Raw genomic sequence first — 19522 nt, 5'->3', positions numbered from 1 at the left:
AGAAGAGGCCGGATCATCAGGGCCAAGGGGAGAGGCCCGAAGGAGAGGGAAACACAATTCCAACACCCGATGTTGGGTAAAGAGCTGTTGCTGGTTTTCAAAGGGGAGGAATTGGGCTTCCTGGCAAATCCACTAGGTTAACACATTCAGGCGGTAAAAGGCATCCAGTCTGGAAGGTCTGGAGTCAGCCCACCTCAGGGGCTTCCCTTGCCCCCTGTCCCCTCACCTTGTACACTACAGTAGCCATGAACTGCGGGTACGGCTGCTGGTTGGACAGAAACTCTCCGATGACTTTGTTCATGACGTCCTGGGGCGGGAAGAAGTCATCTAAAAACTGAGGAAGGATCCGCGCCACCACTCTGGCTTCACAGGGAAACCCTTTCCTGATCCTAAAAGGAGGGGACATGGATCAGAGCCTCGCCCCGCCTCCCCGCAGCTCCCTGCCCCTGCCCCCAGAAAGCCTGCTGTCTGAAACTGGGCTGATGACTCGGGGCAGCCTGATGTGGATCCAGGGCTGGGAGGTGCCGTGGACCTTCAGGGGCTTTCCAAGCGGGTCCTGGGCTGGGTTCCTAGAACATTCACTGTGAGAGCAAATAGGCGAACCCCCCGCCCCCGCAAATTTGTTGATGGCACTAATGACCTGCAGATGAAGCGTGTGGGGTCTAACAATCCAAAAATGGGTCTTAAAGTTGTGTAAAGTAATAAGCAGAAATAGTTTGGAGCTGTGACATTACAGAAGAGATTTAAAAACTCATAACAAGGACACTGTCCTCGTCACGTCTCATTTTCGTCCATGTCCAAACATCCATGAAGAACTTTTAGTGTCCCGCGTTCTGACGTTGTAGCACTACGGTCAGCTAGGACGTTTCTTTTCTAACCCAGACCCCATATGCTCCCCTGTTGATTCCTCCCTCAGCAGATCCTATAATGTGCACCAAGCAGTGTCCTTCTAGATGATAGAAGAGAGCCATCATGCATGCTACTTCCTATCAGCACACATAGCAAAGACGTATATAACTAAAAAGCACCGGAAGTGACCCAGAAACTGGTCCCAAGCCTCCTTCCAGGTGTGCCCGGACCCACCAGCTTACAGATGCCAGCTGTTGCCCAGTGTGGGTAAGGCTGCTACTCTAGACGACATCCGCAGCCGAGTTATCCTCTGTCAGCCCAGTGTCCCCCTCGTATTTGCAGAGTGGTCAAGCTGAATGCTTGCATGGCATCGCTGACATGTTTGTTTTGTCAGCACTGGCATGTGAGCTCTTGAGGACAGGGACCTGAGCGTGGGCCCGTGCCCACCACCTGGCTATGGTGCGGCTAGATGAATGTGCGAGAAATGGAAGCAACGTGGGAAACAGACCACATATGCTCGGCTTTCCAGAACACCTCATCTGGCCAGAGCGGACACAGGGAAAGTCCTGCCCAGTGTGCTCTTGTGAAAATCCCAATGGCTTCCCGTTGACTGGAGATGATAGGCCAGGCGGTGCAGATCCGGCCTCCCCAGACCACAGACACATCATGTCACCTGGACTGAGAGGCCTGGGGCAAAACTTAGCACCCTGCCCTGGAGAAAAAGCCCAACACAGCGCCTAACCCATTTTGCAGAACTGGCAAGCAGAGCCAATTCTAGACACAAGTGAACAGAGTGTGGGGAGGCAGGGGTTAATCATGGTCTCTCAGAGATGCTTCTGTTTGCTGTTTAAACACCTTCACCAAGGTCTCCCGAAGACTCTTCTTAAAGCCGTTTCTAATGCTGCTCAAAGGCTGTGCTGCTCCCATGGCCCTGGAGGGTACACATGTGAGCCTGCTTTGACTGGGGAGGAGGGGGTCCCCTCTCCCACAAAGGCAGCAGTGTCTGATGAACGTTTCTGCCACTGGTAAGGGCTCCATGCCCAGCCCTCCAGCCGTCTCCTTAATGAACCCCTCCCAAACCACCACGCTGCTGGGTACTGCCCCGCCTTCAGGAGAGAGGGGCAAGCACTGCAATGGCCTTGCAGCTGGTCAACTGCACTCTCCTCGGTGCTGGGGCCCGAGGCCCGCCCTCTCACACAGAGCCCTGAGGACGCGCGTGCATGGTCAGGGCACAAGCGGGAAGCACTGGCAGGACCACAGTGGCGGCACCGAGAGGCAGACAGATACACTCTCGTGAAGGCAGCCGCTCCCGGCGCAAGTTCCAGGGCAGTTCAAGGCAAAGGCAGCCTTCATTTCTTACCTATCAAAAAGAACAGACACACGCTCCATAGCCACGATCACTGACTCGCTGTCTGGGGTGGCAGGGCTGGGGTCTGAGGTTCTGCCCGGACTGATTTTCTCCTTCCCTGAAACAAAATTGTTTAGTAGTTACTTAATTTGGAAAACTGGACAGGCTTTATAGATAGTGCTTTGAACTCACACAGGAGTTCAATGACTTCCTAGAGATGATGTGAAACCAGGTGACATGAGCCCCTAGAGCCCCTAGCAGCCCTGGGCCCAGCCCAGGTCAGCTGCACGGGATGCAGCGGTCAGTCCACAGACCTGCTCCCCAGGCTTGGTTCTGACACCTGCACAGCGATGTGACCTTGAGCCAGTCACCCTCTGCTCTAAGCTCTGGAATCTCCCTTGAGAACTGGAGGGGGGGCCTGTGGTCTGTCTCCCACGAACAAGTGTACTTTCTCACTTGGACAGGAGACCCGTACAGTCTGGAGCTCAGTCACGTTGACTTGCCCGGCACAGGTGGGCCTGGGTCAGTCCACGGGCCCCACTCTCACCTGTGTACATGCAAGTGAGCATCAGGCCCAGGGCCGCCATGGCCCGGTGCGGGCTGTGCACGTTCACTCTGTCCACACTCAGCTTGACCAGGGATTCTGTGTCCAACCGGGAGAGCTGCTCGGAGAGCAGGAGGCGCTCCAGGCCCCTCAGGACGCAGTGGTAAATGATGGATGGAGTGGACTCCTCACTTCCAGACAGCATCACTCCACACATCTGAACAAGAAGGAAGACTTCCGAGTCAAAGAACCATTTCAGGCCTCCCATCGCTTGTGCTTCTTCACCCAAATCACAACGGACCCAATGATACCATCTCACGGGTGAAAAGGCATGGACGCCCAGTCTCGTTTCTAGAGGAAGACACCCAGCGGCCGCTCACCTGTATTACTGATGCAGAGAATTCTGGCCCTACATCCAGAGGATAGTTCTCAATCAGGTAGAAGGCAGTGGCACACATCACCAGCACGTGCTGTTGGCTGTGAATGTTCACGCAGCTGAAAACATGAGACGACAGCCAAGCTTAGCCACACAGAGCAGGCCACTCCAACCAGACAGCGTGTAGTGTCCTGGTGTCACAGTGACCTTAGTCACCATCTCCATGAGAAGGGTACCTGCCTGGGTTCCCGCTGACCCCTGCCCACAATCTGGCCAGGGTCTGACATACACTTTGAAATGTAACGTCACTCTTCTCACAGCCCATTCCAAGCCCCCCCACCCTTGGCCAGACAAAAGCCCTGGAGGAAGACAGAAGTGGGAGGCCCCGGCCAGCTCCACTCACTGGGCTACTCCTTTGAGGTTGGAGAGGAGATAGTCGCTGATGACTGGGATGAGCTGCTTTGCGGTGTCGTCCAGGAGGTCACACTCCAGCACGTAGAGAACGCCGTGCAGGGCCCCAATCTTGCTGGGCAGATGGCTGCTCCTGAGCGTGCTCTCCAGCAGCCGGCTGACTGGTTCTGCCACGGCCTTGTCCTAGAGCACAGGTATGGAAGCAGAGACTAGCTCCACGATGGAAAGGGAGAGGCCAAGAAGGGGCTGACCTCACATTACGGCAGACGCAGCATGTGGAAGAGCTCTGACCGCAGCCTGACGGCCGGGCCCTGAGAGGCCTGTACGGGCCTGGCCCTTGGCTGGCGTCCGGGAGCCTGCATGTCGGGAGGGTTCCCAGCACCCTAACAAACAGTGCGGTCTGTGCTGACGCCCCTTTCCTCCTGGGGGTCCAGAGCTGGGTACGTGCCAGGCACAGGGACCCACGGGACCAGCCCCCAAAGAAAGCCCTGGTTCTGAGCCTCTGACGGGCTTCCCTGGTGGACAGCACGCCACACGCGTTGTCACAACGTGCTGCAGGGGGAACTGAGCACAACCCCTGTGATGCCACAGGAGAAGATCCTGGAAGCTGGCACCTGTTTCCACTGGACTTCACCTAACTTGCTTTATCCCTTTGCTAACTTCATTTTGTATCTTTTCACTGTGATAAATCATAGCCATGAGTATATGTGAGCCCCTTGAGTCCTCCTAGCAAAAACTCGGGGGTGGTCTTGGGGACCCCCAACACTAGTCTATACTAACTTGGACCAGAATGTTATCAATTTCATTTAGCATCCTAAACATGATGGAGTTAAGTAGAAATCTAACACTCAGCACCACGTTCTTCACCTAAGATTCACTCTGTCAGGGAAGAGACCTTCGCAGGGCAGAGGCGGCAGCAACTGCTGCATTTTATAGGCCATCCCACCCAGGGAGGGGCGACCCTGCCAGTGGACGGCTTGTGCTGCTCCTTGCCGTCTAGCCATGAGACCCGCCACAGGGACTCTGTCCCTGCAGTCTGGCTGAGGGGTGACACTCTGCTGAGGACTTTCTCCTCCTCCTGCCCCATACCACAGAGCTGTGTGGCACCTTCTTAAGGACTGCTCCCACCCATGCTCCAGTTCCCCACCTCTGAAAACACACCACAGGATCTGCTGTGAGGGAGGCAGATTTCACAACATTGGGTAAATATCTCCGAAGGAAAAGGCAAGCTTCGGAATGCTACTGCCTGCACTACTATTTGCATGCATGCCACGACCTTCACAAAAGACGATGCCCTGCAGGAAAAGCGCCCTTCACAAAAGACTCCTCAGGACTGGGGAGTCTGTGTTCATGCGTCATCTTGCCTTAGGATCTTCTTAAAAAATGATTATTACTTATTTGATTTACTGACAACACAACATTTGCCTAGGGGAATCTGGGCCTGAGCACAAAAACACAATTACAATGAAAATGAACACAGTAGCCGAAAATTCCCACAAAAACAAAAGGACCCCTCCAAGTCTAGCTGTCTTTGCATGTCTCTCAACACCCAGAGGGTGTACACTTTGAAGAGATGTGCTCACAGAAGGAAAGCCAACGGACTCACTGTTTCTGCTCCCTAGATGGTAGCACCAGGGCTGCAGGCCACCCAGGATGGATGATACCTGCTCTGGAGCCTTGGTTCGGAAGGACAAATTCTATAGATGAGCACAGTTGGGAAAGGGGTGAGTCAGGACTCTGGGTCACAGACAAGGACTCACACCCCAGCTCTGCCATGTCCTGTGTGACCTGGAGCAAGTTGGCCAATCCCCTGGCCTCAGCCTCCTCGGTTGTAAAACGGATAAGAATGGGCCTTGCCTTCGTCAGACTGTGAAGAGGGCCGTGTACAAGTGCAGGAGGAAGGGCTCTGCAAACGCTAGTGGCTGCTGCAGTGGCGCACAGTATTATTGTCACTGTTAGGACAGCCAAAACTGAGTATGGGACGTGGGAGAGGTGGGCCAGGGCAGGCCCCACCACATCACTCACCAATGGTCCCAAATGCCCAGCACATGGCAGCCACTCAGCGTTTGTTGCATGAATGAGTCTCTATTGTCATCACAAAGATGGATTCAGGAGACGCTTGAGTAAAAAACACCACGACTACTGGCTGACACTACATGGCAAAGAGCAAACAGGTACCAGTTCTGCACACTGTGGAGTCGAGTTATTTTTCTCTAACAGCAGAGCTGACATCCTTTAATGTGCTCGACAAATGGCCGGGCCCACATATAAGTACTTTCACGTGTCAACGTAATGTCTGCTGAGGAAATGCTGTGTGGTGGTGTTCGCATAGAGAACGGGTGTGGCGCTGCACTGCTCAGTCCCGATCAACTGAGGCAGAAGAAGGAAGCACTCAGAAGCAGCAGCCGTCTGCCCTCAAGCTAAGAACAGACTACAGTATCCAGACTTTGGGGGCAGAAATGCAGGGTTACTGTGACAAACTGTCCCCAGGAAGCACAGAGGTCTGCAGTACATCAGAGAAGAGAGTGGGGGGCTGCTGTGGAGGAGGAGTCAGTCACGCTTCCACCACCCACAAACCCAAGCTCCTGTGGGGACGGGCCACCATGACAACGTGAAGGAAAAAGGGGTACAGGAGCCCCAAACCGAGGCTTGCCCACCACAACACGCTCCATGGTGACCTGTGGAAAAGCACCGACATTAACCGAATCCTCCCAACTTATGTTGGCTGTGGAAGTTCAGGATGGACCTTCCAAGGCTGAGGCTTCACCCACAACACGTGGCCAACACAAGGCTGCCTCCGCACCACCTCTCACTTACCATTCCGAGGACGGCGGCCGCCTTACAGGTGGCAGGCACCAGGTACTGAACGAGAATCTCGTCTTCTGAAGGGTGCACCCTCCGCAGCTCTGTCAGCGTCAGATACATCATCTCAAACTGGTTGCGTTCAGTGAACAAGTCTGAGACCACTAGAAGCTAGAGACACAGAACATTTGGACAGGAGGCGAGGAGTTACACCATCAGGAAAGCAAGCAACCTAGTCCAAAACACACGTTCTAACATCCGAGAGACAATAAAGTGTAGGAATCAACAGGAGCCCTGACTGGGAAAAGAAATCAAGAAACACCTGGAAACCTAAAATACAGTGTAAACATGTAACATGAAGACAAACTGGTCACTGGACGTCTTCTTAAAAATGCCTCTGCAAAGCCACACTGCAAGAGGTGGCACCTGATCTCAGTCCCGACCTGTGTGGGAACAAGCCTCCGTGGCAGGCGCCACTGAAAAGCTCTACGTGGGCTTTTTCAAATACCAGGCCCTCCCCACAGCGCAAGGGGACAGGCTCTCAAAAGCCCTGGATAGAGGAACGGGCAATCGTTTCACAAATAAACGCTTTGGCAATAATTCTTTTTGTCTCCCAAAGATGTTTAGTTCCCTACTGTTCAGTTCTTCACATTACACCTAAAAATGAATGTCAACTAGGCGTGAAGGCCCCTGTTCGTTAGCAGCATGTGGGAAGGTTGTGGTTGGCCTTCCTCAGAGGCCACAGGTGAGTGTGACCGACTCAGCCAGGAGGAGTCGGCAAATTGTCTACATCAGCAGCTCTTAAGGCGGACATGTGGGGTACCTGGGAGCCTTTCAGGGCTTCACGAGGTCAAAACTATTTCCACAAGAACACTAAGACCTTATTTGCCCTTTCACTCCTGTTCTCCTCCAACTGTGTGGTGGTGTTTTCTAGAAGTTACCTGATATTAACAGACTGAATGCAGAGCAGATATGAGAATGTGTCTGTCTTCCAATAAGCCAGACATTAAAGAGATTTGCCAAAATGTGAAATAAGGCTCTTCTCACTAATTAAAAAAAATTTGCTATTTTAAAATAAAAATTATCATTACTGTTATTTTAAATAGATTAATAAGTAACTTCTTTTTTAAATTTAAGACCTTTATTAATGGTGCTTATAATTTGTTGACTTTTTTGAAAAAGATCAAGTTGTAAACTTTATTACAAATTAAAAATGAAGTTCTTAAAAATTTCAACTTGACCAGATATGAAACAATTTAAAAACTTTTAAGGGTATTGAGAAAAACCAGGCTTTTTAGGAAAAAAAATACGTTTGTCATTATCAAAAAGAGACGTCTTTAGGTAAAAATAATAAAAGTCCCATGCTGCATAGATAATGCAGAAGCTTCTATTTATCTGGTCAAAGAGCAGAAAGCAAGCACTTAAGGTCTTCAGCTCCAACTTTTTGTTCATTTTTTCTTCTTCTTTTTTTTTTTTGGTGAGGAAGATTGGCCATGAGCTAACATCTGTTGCCAATCTTCTTTTTTTTGTTTGAGGAAGACTGTCCCTGAGCTAACATCTGTGCCAGTCTCCTCTATTTTGTATGTGGGACACCGCCACAGCATGGCTTGATGAGTGGTATGTAGGCCTGCGCCTGGGATCCAAACCTGCAAACCTCGGGCCGCCAAAGTGGAACTTAACCACTACGCCACCAGGCTGGCCCCTGTTCATTTCTTCTTGCTGGAATTTCATCCTCATTTCTTCTTGCTGGATAACTAACTAAGATGAGGCAGAAATGATAAGCTAGCATTTAATAAGTAACTATTTTTAAAACTACTCAGATTTAATTTCCAATAGTGTAAATACCAATAGATACAACCCACATAACAAACACTCTTTGGGGTCCCCATTAATTTGAAGAACGTAAACAAATCCTGAGACCAATACTTTGAGAAGGAGCTCTAAATCGGTGCTTCTCAAAGCGGGGTCCATGATCCTGGGACCGTCTGTCGCAGGCCCTGGAGGAGATACGTATGGAAAAGGAAGGGGAGCCTTTAGAACTCTGATAGCAACATGACATTTCCATGACACTTTTACTGTTCTTAAGAGATCATTCCCCCATGGATTGGAAATGTGAAAAACGGTTTCTTCACTGGTTCGAGAAATACTGCTTTATCATCCTGGATCTGTGAATCTCTACGAGGTCCTTCATAGGTTCCTATGGGGGGTGGGGGAGCATGTGCATGTGTGTGTGCACGTGTATGTGTACCTGTATGAGTACTGTGCACACACAAGGGGAAAGGGGAGGGCAAACTTACAGATCGAACCACTTCACTGATCAGGATAATGGGGGTCCTTCTGGCTGAACTGGACGGCAGGATCCAGCGACTGTACAATTCAAGCAAAAACTGCGAACAGGAGTGGATATCAACCCCAGCCCGGTGTTTCCTGCAGAGTATGCAAGATGGATAATTTTTCCCGTGCACAAGATGAGAAGTTCATTTCAAGAGGCACCCCAAAGAAATCAAATGACTAGTAAAAAATCGTAAATTGCTTTAAAACAAAGGCAGACGGGAGACCTGGAGTTGACTGGAGATGTGGGTGCCGACGAAGGTGCAGGGACATCAGCCTCCTCCTCCTCCTCCTCGTCCCACTCCTCCTCTCTCAGGGGTGTGATGTTGTTCCCCAGCCACACAGAGTGGATGGACACCTTCAACAAACACAAGGCACTTGGTTCAATGCTCGGGCCAGGCAACAGGCTCCTGGAGGTAAGGGTACAGAGCTGCAGCTGTGGCCCAGGTCCTCTGAAGTGAGCAGACTCCTGTCACTTAGCAGGGCTCATTCAGACCCACCAGCTTATGGGCAGAGGGAGAGAGGACCCACAGAGTTGGGGGCGGGGGCTAGAGCATGGCCGGAAAGCTCTGCCTTCAGGATTAACGAACTGGTATGAGGGGTGGTCAACCCCAGGCTGAGGAGGGATGAAGGAAAAAGTCTCTAAGAAAGGACACCTTAGCTCCTAAGGGACATGTGAATGAAGTCCTGGCAAAAAATGGAACCAGAACATGGGATTTCTTTTCAAAACTGGTCCTCCCTCTCTGGTAGTCATTTGTGGTAAACCCCATTTTTCTGAATTACTTAAAAAAAGCCCCCTACAAATGCAAAAGGGATGATGTGCTTATTCTGGAGATGGCAGGGTAGGCGGAATTTGGGAAGCCTGCAGGGAGAATCCACCAGGGGGGGCGGAGCGGTGCTGGGAACAGGAGTTAATCCCTCTGCCACTCTCCTGCCCACGCCCAGCCCAAACGACCACGCTCCCTCGCAACGACCACTCGGCTTCCCACGTGCCTGTTCCCGTGGAATTCCTCGAGCACTCAGCACGGAGCCTCGCACTGCCAAGTGAGGAAACAAGTGGCCGTGGGCTGCATTCCCACATAAAGCTGTTTTCCATCGTCGGTGATGCTAGTCCCAACTCCTGCTCTGCACAAACAGCCATTTCTCTCTCACATCCCACCACCCTCAGTGGAACTGGCAGCAGGCAGGCAGGCTGGAGGCAGCTGCCAGAAGGCCTGCCACAGACAGAAGATAAACTGTGAATCCCTAAAAGCAATCTTCAGACTGGAAAAGAGTAGTCCCTCTGCTCCCCTCACTCCCCACCCCGACCCCCTCTCCCCACCACCAGTGGTGGCTCAGCACAGAGGGATTTGGGAGCCGGCAGACATCCCAGATGGGGCAGGGGTGCAGTCACATCTTAGCCCCACTGTAACCTCGCTACATTCGGTTCTCAGTGGTGAGGTGTGGACGCCGACACTGAAGGAAGGATGCAGTTGGGCAAATGCCAGTGACCCCAGAACAAAGCCAAGTGCCGCCCAGCAAGCCCCAGGCTTCTCACTCACAGCCTGCCCTCAGAAACACTTCCACAGAAATGACATCGAATTCTAATGACCATTTTGACTTATCTCAGGGGTGGAAACTCCTCTGCAAAGGACAAAGAATGAGAGAGCCTGTCTGTGGCTTCTAACTCACAGAAGAATGCTGTGCGAGAGAGAGCGGGACAGAGCGGGGGACACCATTGTGGTCCTGGGGGCTCTGCTGCAAAGGCTGCCGCCTGGAGCTTATGAGGAAGCCTCAGAACTAACAATTACCCCAAATGCTCTTCTGACCAATTTCTTATGAAACAAAAGCTAAAAAGAAAATTGTTTTTCATAATTGCTTTCTAAGTAAACCAGCGACATGTTCAGAGGAAAAACTCAGCAGTGAAGAGAGCAGTCTTCAAGGTTGCCAACACTGAGTCCCCTCCTCCCAGCACTCATGTGTCATTCCCCCTCCCCCACCACTCCTGCGCCACCATCCTCACACCCCGCCTCACGGCTCCACGGCCTGCGCCACCATCCTCAAACCCCACCCTCAGAGCCCTCAACCTGTACTATCATATGCATGACTGTCCACATTTTTCTGATGAAGAAGCACAGTTCAATGTGACCTACCCAGTAAGCGGTTGACCTGGCACCCAGAGCCGGTCCATCCGCCACACTGGGCTGTGTGACCGGGCTTCCTTCTGAGCTGGAAGCTGGGACACTTGTGGCCAAATCTGTGGCCCATCAGAGCAAGAGCCATTCTCTGCATTCACTCACCCAAGCCACTCTCCTCTAACTCCGTTTGATGTGCTGGACACTTGTCCTTCTCTGTCTCATCTTTCTCATCTGAGTCTAACTCATATTATCTGGCTATATTCATACACATTGATATCATTACATACATAAAACATCTTACATCCTTCTTGGAATAAAGAACATAACTAAAAGCAACTAAAAGCAGACCTTTCTTTTATTTAAAAAAAGCTTTTAACTTTTCTTTCAGACGTTGACTGGCCAAAATCTGAAGACAGACAACAGAGACCAAGGAAAACCGAAGGAAGTTGCCCTGAACGTGAGGAGCAGGCGTGACTGACCTGACCGAGCTTATAGCTCATGTTCCCCAGCTCCCGCTCGGGGTTGATCTGCAGCAGAAGCTTGTCGTGGCTGATGAGGGCACCTGTGAAGCAACATCACCATGAGCGCCACCCTGTGCAGAGCCTGCACAGCAGCCGCCTACCCCGAGCCACTCCACCCATGCCACTGGCGGGACAGCACAGCACTGCAGAGCCCTGAGGGTCTCTGGGGTTTTCTCTGTCACTTTATAACCTCTTAAGCTGGCAGGGCCTGTGGGGCAAAGCTGGACTATCACTTTTTCTCCATAATAAAACAGTAACTCCTGAGACACTGCCTTGGTACCTGAGCCGTGCTGCTGAGCCCACCAAGAGCAGGGTGTACGGGGACGCCCCCACTCAAGCCATCTTCCTCAGAAACCCCTCACCACCTTTCATACTCTCCATGCTCCAGACCAATGACCCCCCTCCCTTCCTTCCACTGGGCATCCCCCCCACCTCCAGCTCCCCAGCTGAAAGGCCCCTAGTTAATCCTTTGCCAGATCTAGCATCAACATGCCCTCTTCCATGAGGCTTCCCCAACTGGCCCCCCAGAAGCATCTGCTCTCCTCGGAGCTTCTGGAGCCGTCTGCCTCCACCTGTCCCGGCACCTACTCTCTTCTGCCTTCCACGCTAGTTAGAGATGCCACGTCCTTCTCCTCTCTCCTATTGGCCATAAGCTCTTCCAAGGATCCATGGCCATTCAAGTTCACAGTCCTCAGTTTACTTTAATGCCCTAGTAAATGTTCGGGGGTGTATAACACACTGCACTTCCATATGGAATCTTTTCCAGGTAAAGCTTTCAAGATGATTAAACTTACAGGATCTAACAACTCCTAAAAAATCCTAGAGAATCACAAACACTCTAGGCTAAAATATTGTTTGTTCAACAAAAAAAATGTGTATTTAAAAAAACCCAAACAAACCACAAAATTCCCTTCTTTTAACCCAGGATGACAAACTCCAGTGTTCATCATAGGGCAGGCACACAACCTGCAGGCCCAGATGGAACAGGTGCACCTGACCGCCCAGGGTTCAAGGCCAGGGGAGAGGGTGGGCTTGGCACACCCAGCCTCCAGGGGCTGTCAGAGAATGCTGGCGTGGTCTTGCCACATTGGATTTCTCACAAGAAGCCAGAGATTCACCTGGTTTAGATGAACTCTGTTGATTTCTAACATCAGTGACTAACTCAGCTTTTACAATCCTGTGCAGGCTGCCAGTCTATCAGCCTCTGAGAACTCTTTCCCTTCCCACAACTTGACTGGCGAGAGACAGTGTTCCAGGTCATTGCCAGACTCTGTTTCCTCAAGACTGTTAAAATGTCCCCACTCCTCAGTGAGATTTGTACTTATGAGTTAGGGCAGCACATTTAGTACCACAGCTTCCAAATTAAACCACAATTCGGGTCTTTCTGCCCAACTGGTGTTGTGAGTTCTTGTTTGGGCCCAAGTACAAGTGGCCCCTCGCCCCACAGGTACCTGTAGTAGCCGGAGACAGGGAAGGGACAGGGTCCCATGCTTGGTATAAATGATGGGTGGCAATATTCTCTCTCTTTGAAACCATAGCTTGAATTTCCTGCTCTACAACTCCTCTGATAATGCTCAACTTCCTCCCAAACCTAAAATTCAGAACAAAAGGTTAAAGAATATTTGGTTCCTTCAAAATCTTAAAAGCGAAAAACACCAGGACCACCCCCAGCTTTGCCTAAAGGAAACACAGGCACCTACAATACCCAACAGCCCTTTGTAGGTGATTCCTGTCCACACACCCTCACGCAGGCGTGCTACTGGCTTGCTAATTCTCGCTCTGCTAAGAGTCTGCCATTAAACTCAGATGAGTCTGTGTCACTTCACGTCTCATTTTCATTGCCACTGCTCACCACGTCACTTTTGGACGTGTACCTCTCGCAAGGCAACATGCACAATTTTTGTTTTTAATTTTGGCAGCAAAGGAAAGGGCCCAGGTGAAGCTGCTGGTCCCCTTGGGTGGCGAGGAGGGGCACCTCACTGTTCCCACCACAGCCGTGCCCTGGAGACACTGGGCAACTTGGGCAAACCTGGTGTCGAGAGCCTTCAGGGGCTTGTTCCGGGGCTGCTGCTCCAAGCAGCTCACGGCTGGGTTGCCAGCCACGGGCACAGTCATCGCACTCAGCACCAGGGAGGTGATGGCCTGCACAGCCAGGACATTGATCTGTGTCCTCTCCGTGTCTTCCTGGAAGGAGAGCCCACAAGTTATCACGTCACGGGCAGCCAGACACCCATGTCCCCACTTGCACACAGAACCCAAAGGCTGTGATTCTCAGGCCACACAGCATTGCAGGAAGGAGCCCCGAGTGCCATAGAGGGACATGCCTTCCCGGCCAGGGTCCCATGTGCCTAAGTTCACCATAGCCTATACACATCTGTGACTTGAAATAAATTTCACGGGAAAATGTCTACTTTCCAAAGCAAGGTCTCCTATAGGCACAAACCTCCAAATATGAATTACTTTTTAAGAAACTGCCTTTAAATTTCCTCACTAATTATAGGAACTTTGCACAGACAACTCGTTAGCTTCTACACATGAATTTAAAGACAATCTTGATGATTTTTGACATATGTCTACTCTGTGAACTTTCAATTCTGCAAGTTCATCCCACATCTATTAGAATTAAGGACTTGTATCCCATGACTTTTAATATCTCAGGCTTTGCCTTATCAGAACATGGTTTTTACTTATTATATTAATATAATATGCATTAACACTCCAAGAAGCCTGATAAATCTTTGCAAAACAGTCAAGAGAAATGAACACAGGTACATACGCCTGGCCTTTATAATGTGCCCTTTCATTTTGATTCAACCTACACACTGCACCTGAACACTGATAAACAGAACTCAGAAATAGTTTAAGAAAGAGTATAATCTTACTGACCCTTACCATGTAATAATGCACTACGATAAAATGCACTCCAGCCACTGGCAATCTAGGACAATCAAATCTTGGAGAAATTGTTCCTGCTCAGGAACATCAGTCTAGACAAGATCTGGCTACTCTTTTAAAAATATGGTAAGAAAAAATGAGCCTACTGCCCGCCTTTTTGCCCACCACTAACGATTCAAACGCTGCCAGAACTGCCCGTGTGTCAGCCAGTGAACGGACAGCTGCACACGGCCTTACTTCTGGTGGGCTCTCCTCCTGCTCCATCACGAGTGGCTGAGTCACCAGGACACCAAGGAGGGTGGCCCATGTTTCCTCAAACTGGGTACGGCTGGTCCACCCTAGGAATGCAAATGTTACAAGAGACAGAGCGTCACTCACTCTCAAACTTTTCAACGTGATGTGGCAGTTGGGCCATACAGCTCTAACTGGAACAGGCACTGCCCCAGGGTGTCACATACAGTAGCTCCCTTAACCCTCACAACATTTCTGTGAGGTGGCAAAACGGCCAGTGCCAGTCCATCAGCGAGGACACTGAAGCACCACATGTCTGAGGCCACATGACCAATAAGTGGCACAGGCCGAGTTCAGCCCAGGCACCCTGGTGGAGAGGCGCCCTCTCGACTCCTGCTGTGTAGATGCAGTGAAGTAAAGGGACGTCCAAACAGGCTACACTTGAATGGGGTCAGAGCCACTTCTGCCCTGCTCACCAGAGGGTTCAAAAGTCTTCTAGGAGGTCAAATCATGGGACTGAGTTGCTGGATGCACAACTCTGTGCATACACGACAGACCACTGAACTGCACACTTTGAGTGGGTGAAGTGTGTGCTATGTCAATTCTATCTCAATAAAGCTGTTAAAAATACAAAAGTCAAATCAACAGTTTCTCTGACCCTGTCTAGAAGAAAAGATCAGAAAAGAATGTCATCTAGCTAGGGGCATTCAAGTGTTCAGGGAAGGCACATCTGATGGGCCATCCTCAAGTGTCATCATCAGCTGCACTCGAGGCAGTACGCGATAAATGGTTGTTTCCAAGGGTTCGCTTAATGTTCCTACTCAACGACCTGGGAGGTGGAGGAAGGAGGGTGTTGAGGAGAAAACCAATACCGAACTTCAGGATCTCCTTGGTAAACTGGACATAGAAAGAGAGTGACTGACTTAGATATGGATTAGATATAGACAGAGAGACAGATATAGATACAGACACACGTATACGACAATCTCCACAGGAAGAATAAAAGAACAAACAAAAAGTGGGCAAGAGCAAAGGCAAAGACCAGGAGAGATTGGAGACCCGCCTTGGGTCCCGCAGGTCTGACTGACTCAGACAAGTAAGAACGAGTAAGAACTGGTGTGAGGCGGGGGGAAGCCAGGAGACTGCCTACCACCATCTTTAAGGAGAGGAAAGAAGAGAAGCTCCCTAAGGCAACCGGCTTAGATTGCTGCTCAGATTTCATTTTGGACGGGGTAATGAAGCATCTGCTTGACTGAAGGGAAAAGTAGAGGCAATAAGGTATCTGCTGCCTGAACCTTCCGGGACCCAAGTAAGCACAAAATCTGAGAAGCTCGAGACAGGAGGGCACCACGGCGGGGAAGGAGGGCCGGCACGGAGTGAGGGTGCCCATGCCAGACTCACAAGACAAACGATCCAGGAAACACCCTGGCAGGCCACAGCCACTCTGGACCCACCAATTACAGGCCCCCACCAGATCACACCTCCAGCCATAAAATGGGGACAAAAGGAGGCAACTCACACTGTGCTGCAGATAGCAGAAGAGAATCCTGACAGGAAAACTACTAACACTACTATTTATTGAGATACTGTGCGCCAGGTGCATCTTTTTTAATTTCCAAATTTGTAGCAAGTCCATGAAATAGGCACGATCTCCATTTCACGGACAACAAAACTGGGGGTCCCAGAGGTGAAAATGACTCGCCCCACACAGCACAGGGCCCAGCACTGTGTTATCTAAAGTCTACTTTCTCCCACTCTACCACGCGGGCGCTGTCTCCCCAGAGCTGCTCGTTGTACATACAAGGAAGGAGGCATCAGTGATCACACAAGAAAACATCAGAGAAACTCACTACCACCACCAGCAGAGGTGCATAAGATGGAGACAACCTGCTTCACATTTTCAGTCATAAAATACCTACCCTGACTCCAAACAAGCCTGATATGTGAAAACTTGGGATTAAACTCACAAATACACGTGAACCTGGATCGAATTTTTAGTTTTGTAAATACACTACAAAATGTATTCACATGATTCTATCATGCCCTAAATCTTTTACGGAATAAAATGAGAAGACCCCACTATGGTAGCATTGGGTTTCCCCAGACAGACACGTTTATGATGTCTAGCAATTCCGAAGGAGAGCTCCAGACTACCTAGCACATTGATGCGGTAGATGAACTCTTTGAAGACTTCCTTTTCCTGGAGGAACTCCACGGGGATCTCGGGGAACGCTGTGCCAAAATCTCCTCCTGGTTTGGGTGCCCATCCAAGTTTCCACACCTGAGAGGATGAAAAAGAAATCAAGTCACCCAGTGAAGTCAGGACAGCTGTATTGCGAGGAAACCAAGAAACACCGCTCCTCTAAGCACGGCCTCCCTTCTGACCACTCACACAGACATTCTCGAAAGCAGGCGCACCATCTTCCAGGGAAAACAGCGCCAACTCCTTCGCCTGAGGATCTCCTTCCCCATCGGTGTGCCTCCCACTCCCTCGGCCGCTCCTGATACTGCCGACCCCCCCTCATGCTGGCTGCTCGTGAGGCGGGTTCTTTGGGGTCGATGTCGGCAGCCTCCAATCATCAGAGGCAGGCAGGAGTCAGGGATAGCACCTGGGCCCACAGACAGCAGCTGGCATGTCAGATGAAGGCAGGCAGCAAATGGAGTTCAACCGCACACAGAAGTATTTATTGGCAAGCAGGCACAAAAAGAGCCATGCTATTGGTGTCTGTGAACTCTGTGAAGTCCGGCTTTGTCCGTCATGCGCTCCCACAAGCACCGTGAACAGAAGGCTAACCTGAGGCAGACCCAGTGCTGCTCCAGCAGCAGGGGGAGCCCAAGCTTCCAGCCAGCCAAGCTGACACACTCGGATGAAGTGGCAGAGGATGTGGGACGCCCAGGCTGGGAGCTTGGCTCCACATTCCCGAAGCCTGCCTATGTGGGCCTCTGAGATGCAGCCAGCCAATCTCAACAGCTTCAGCACCTCTCACTTCACCTCAGGAAGACACCTTCTAAGACTCACATTACTCACCAAACCCTCCATGCGTGTCCAGAGGGAGGGTTTGTGGCGCCTGTCAGAGCCACCTCCAGAGTGCGCCTTCCTCATCAGGGCACTTCAGTGCGCTACCCTTGCTTGAGGGTCTAATCTATCAGTATATGGTCTGGGCTGGCACAATCCCGAATCTGCTCCAGACACTGTGACCTCTAGACTGTGCCTTCCGGCATCATCTCCGGGCTCCACTCCAAAGGTGCAGCTGTCTCAAGACCTACAGTGACTCCTCGTGAGCGGAGCACAGGGCTGAGCTGCCTCTGCAGCTGAGACCCAGCCCTGCACGGTGATGACAGCCTGTGTCTCCAGCGTGGCTCCTCCCGCTCTCTTCCCATTGGGCACCAGGCTTCAGAAACGCCCCAACTCCCTGTTCTATGAGGACTTCCAATACATAACCCACCAGGCTTTTCTCAGAACAAGCCCTCCATGTGGAATACCTTCACCAACGACGGCAAAACCCTCTTCTCCCCTGAGGTCTAATGACTACTGCTTCTTTGGTGCAAGCCTCTGCAGAATCTCTCGCACGCACTCATGCACACATGCACAGCACAGGGGCTGTGTTTCATTGGCAGGCACATGCCCTTTCAGGTAGAAACCAGAGCCTTTCCTCTTGGTCCTGGCTAACCTTTACCTACTGATTCCAGCCCATCATCCCATTTCATATCTCAGCAGGCTGTGGAGGAGGTGATGCAATTTCCCTGAGGAGAGGTCAGTCCGGCCTCCATCAACCCTCACCCTTGCTCACCTGAGCTCTTTGTGTTATCTGAAACAAGTGTCCTGAATAATGATGCCTACTTGAAACTGATTCTGAAGGCAATTTGAAAAGAGGACTTGTAAAAGCGGTTGTGCCAAAATGTATGGATAATTTCCAAAGGTGACCTCTTTCAAACGAAAATACTTACTTGAGGGGATATAATTTATGGTCTACCATTAAACAAATTAGTCTACTTACTGTAGAATCACATCCAACATTAAGTATCTATTAGTGGGAGATGAAATTTTATTCCTTGATGTAATGCCTCACCCCATTTTAGCAAATACAGTATTTCTACTAACAGCCACTATTATATGACATGCCTGAGGAACCAGACAAGGTGGCACGACTACATGCAACAAAAGGCTCTGGCCACCCAAGGAAGCAATGAGCAGTCAAGATATCGTCTCGTCCTCTGGGAGTCCCCAGCCCAGGGACTCGCCTTGGCATCTCGGTTATTTTGGTCTTCTGCAAAGGAATGACAAGACTCACCAGGGGAGGGACGCGCGTGTAGCTGTTGACGAGGGGTAAGCGGGCCAGGCTGATGATGATGTTCTTAAGCACCGACGTGAGAAAGGCTGGAGTGCTGCTATTCCTTTTATGACCCAAGGCCAACACCGACGGCAAAGACTCCACCATTTCTGCCACCATCCCACAGGCTGCAGTAATATACTCAGGGTCTAAACAAACACCGTGGTTAAGAGAGGAGTGTTTCCTGAAACACACCCCAAAGCCGCCACCTCTCCTGCTGATCTTCCCACCCTCCCAGTGCGGCAGGCACAGCCCTACAACAGTCACTCAAGCCAGAAACATGGGGGTCCCCTAGATTTCTAGTTGGTCACTGAAGATTTACCTCCTTCATCTCTGTCTAAACCGGCAATCCTCTCCATGTCTGCCAGGATTATCACAATCGTCTTGAAACTGGTCTCCTGCCTCCAGTCCCAGCCCTCCCGCCCACCCTGCACAATGCAGCTGGCACTGCCTAGCTCACATCTAGGAGCAATCGTGCAGCCCCTCAGCTTCAAGAATCCCTCAGGAAGCCACCCTGCATTCTGGCTTTCTCTGGTTTTCCCAGGACCTTGTGCTTGTCCCTCAGCTGGCGTGTAAAGAACCATGCTGGAATCCCTGGTTCATTGTTTCCCCAAGATCAGGGGTTCCCACGGGTGGCGGTGGGCTTCTGACAGGATGCCATGTCCCACCTGAGAACTCCTGAGGCAGAATGCTGAGGAAAACCTCATGCTCTTAAGTGAGACCCACAGCATCTCGAGTTTGGCAGAGAGTATGTGCCAAAGAGTTA

General features: G+C 50.9%; 1 protein-coding gene across 5 annotated transcripts in view; it reads right to left on the bottom strand.

Annotated features, from left to right (window-relative positions):
- HTT (huntingtin) overlaps positions 1-19522 on the bottom strand; it is a 158067-nt gene that overhangs the window by 1987 nt on the left and 136558 nt on the right. For 4 of the 5 annotated variants that reach the window (XM_087434841.1, XM_004432334.3, XM_087434843.1 and 1 more), the window contains 14 exons: positions 18718-18905; positions 16580-16706; positions 14432-14532; positions 13329-13483; positions 12751-12890; positions 11258-11340; positions 8889-9019; positions 8628-8757; positions 6346-6501; positions 3521-3711; positions 3122-3236; positions 2745-2958; positions 2210-2315; positions 227-389 (listed from right to left, as the gene is read on the bottom strand). In XM_087434841.1, the coding sequence (XP_087290967.1) occupies positions 227-389; positions 2210-2315; positions 2745-2958; positions 3122-3236; positions 3521-3711; positions 6346-6501; positions 8628-8757; positions 8889-9019; positions 11258-11340; positions 12751-12890; positions 13329-13483; positions 14432-14532; positions 16580-16706; positions 18718-18905 (2000 nt within the window). Of the gene's footprint in view, positions 1-226; positions 390-2209; positions 2316-2744; positions 2959-3121; positions 3237-3520; positions 3712-6345; positions 6502-7568; positions 8328-8627; positions 8758-8888; positions 9020-11257; positions 11341-12750; positions 12891-13328; positions 13484-14431; positions 14533-16579; positions 16707-18717; positions 18906-19522 lie in introns of those variants that run through there. The other variant, XM_087434844.1, reaches the window with a different exon arrangement.

The sequence above is a fragment of the Ceratotherium simum genome, chromosome 8 (assembly GCF_057802395.1).
Source record: "Ceratotherium simum simum isolate JZ-2026a chromosome 8, ASM5780239v1, whole genome shotgun sequence".
Classification (NCBI taxonomy): Eukaryota; Metazoa; Chordata; class Mammalia; order Perissodactyla; family Rhinocerotidae; genus Ceratotherium; species Ceratotherium simum.
Note: the sequence above shows the minus strand (reverse complement) of the source record. Positions and strands in the feature narration are given on the sequence as shown.